This window comes from Onychomys torridus, chromosome 1, assembly GCF_903995425.1.
Source record: "Onychomys torridus chromosome 1, mOncTor1.1, whole genome shotgun sequence".
Classification (NCBI taxonomy): Eukaryota; Metazoa; Chordata; class Mammalia; order Rodentia; family Cricetidae; genus Onychomys; species Onychomys torridus.
Window position 1 is genome coordinate 83,147,577 of NC_050443.1, and position 1,894 is coordinate 83,149,470.

The 1,894-nt window shown below is 42.9% G+C and overlaps 1 protein-coding gene across 1 annotated transcript; it reads left to right on the forward strand.

The window, feature by feature from the left end:
- Positions 1-595: 595 nt before the first annotated feature.
- LOC118593961 (olfactory receptor 52D1) lies at positions 596-1,589 on the forward strand. Its single transcript, XM_036203646.1, has one exon. It carries the CDS (start codon positions 627-629, stop codon positions 1,563-1,565), a length of 939 nt encoding a protein of 312 aa, XP_036059539.1. The 5' UTR covers positions 596-626; the 3' UTR covers positions 1,566-1,589.
- The last annotated feature ends 305 nt before the right edge of the window (positions 1,590-1,894 follow it).

The window sequence follows — 1,894 nt, forward strand, 5'->3', positions numbered from 1 at the left end:
GTAGGAAGAGGGTCCAAAGCTCAGACACTGAGTAAAGTTATCATAGCATTAGGAAGTGACATGGCATAAAGTGGATTCTTTGGAAGTGATAGAAAATTAAATATTGACATTGGGTGGAAAGTCTCAACTCAGAATATGGATATATGAAACCAAGTTTAAATCCTATAAGTAACATAGAGTCCACATCAATATGCAAGAGTTTAAAGATGGCTAAGAAGCATAAGAGAGACAGAAGGCCCCTGGAAACTTAACTTAAATGAAAACATATATAGAAGGGTAAAATAAAGAAAACTTCAAATGGTGGAGGAGGGGATATGGGTAAGGAAAAGTAAAATATCCATCCCAGGGAACGAGCTAGAAGTCTCTAGATAATATACAGGACGTTTCACAAGATGAGTCAGAAAGCATCCATTAAGGAACATACATACCTCATGTTCAATGTAAGGGTAAGCATTGGTGATTATTATAGGAAACATTAATCTTAAAAGAACTTTTAAGCAAGTGAAAGACAATTTTCTCAACCTACAAATATGTGAATGTACATGATACCTAATATTACAGGGCAGGTATGCCGTCACCCCTTGGATAGAGCCCTTCGTGTGCCAAGAAGAACGTCAGCCTCCAATATGAGCGACAGTCTTCCAGCCACTCTCTTCCTGACAGGGATCCCAGGGCTGGAGTTTGCCCATCTCTGGATTGCCATCCCTTTCTGTGTCATGTATCTGACAGCACTGCTTGGTAATGCTGCCCTCATCCTTGTCATTGGGACAGAGAGTGCTCTTCATGCTCCCATGTACCTCTTCCTCTGCCTTCTCTCACTCACTGACCTGGCTCTCAGCTCTACTACTGTACCAAAAATGCTGGCCATTCTGTGGCTCCATGCTAATGAGATTTCCTTTGGTGAATGCCTAGCCCAGATGTTTTGTGTCCATTCTATCTATGCTCTAGAGTCCTCAGTTCTCCTTGCCATGGCCTTTGATCGATATGTGGCCATCTGCAACCCACTAAGATACACAACCATTCTCAACCATACTGTCATAGGCCAAATTGTCTTTGCTGGGATAGTTCGAAGTGTGGCTATTGTGTCCCCCTTTATCTTTTTGCTGAAGCGACTTCCCTACTGTGGTCACCATGTCATGGCTCACACATACTGTGAGCATATGGGCATTGCTAGGCTTGCCTGTGCCAACATCACTGTCAACATTGTCTATGGACTGACTGTGGCTCTGCTGGCCATGGGCCTGGATTCAGTCCTCATTGCCATCTCCTATGGCTTTATCCTCCGGGCTGTCTTTCGTCTTCCATCCCGTGATGCTCAACACAAGGCTCTGAGTACCTGTGGCTCTCACCTTGGTGTCATCTTGGTTTTCTATATACCTGCCTTTTTTTCCTTCCTCACCCACCGTTTTGGTCACAACCGAGTTCCCAAGCATGTGCACATCTTCCTGGCTAACCTCTATGTGCTGGTGCCTCCTGTGCTCAATCCCATTATCTATGGAGCAAGAACCAAGGAGATTCGGAGTCGGCTTGTAAGACTGCTTCACTTGGGGAAGAACTTGGTGTGAAGTCTTAGCAGGGGTTGGAAATAAGAAAAATAAAATATTCTTGTTATTACATCATCACATCTCTGAAAGTAAGAGGATTGGCCAGATGAAGTGGAGACTTAAAGCTTACATTAAACAAACTATTTTATTTCTGGGACTTTCATAGGAATTTTGAATAGTCAAGAAGAATGATATTTTCACTCTTCTCTCAAAAGTGGTGCCCTGGCTAATTTTATTTCAACTTGACACAAGCTAAAGTCATCTAAAAGGAGGAAATCTCAATTGAGAAAATACCTCCATAAGATCCAGCATTTTTTAATTAGTGGTTGATGGGGGGAGGTCCCAGTCCA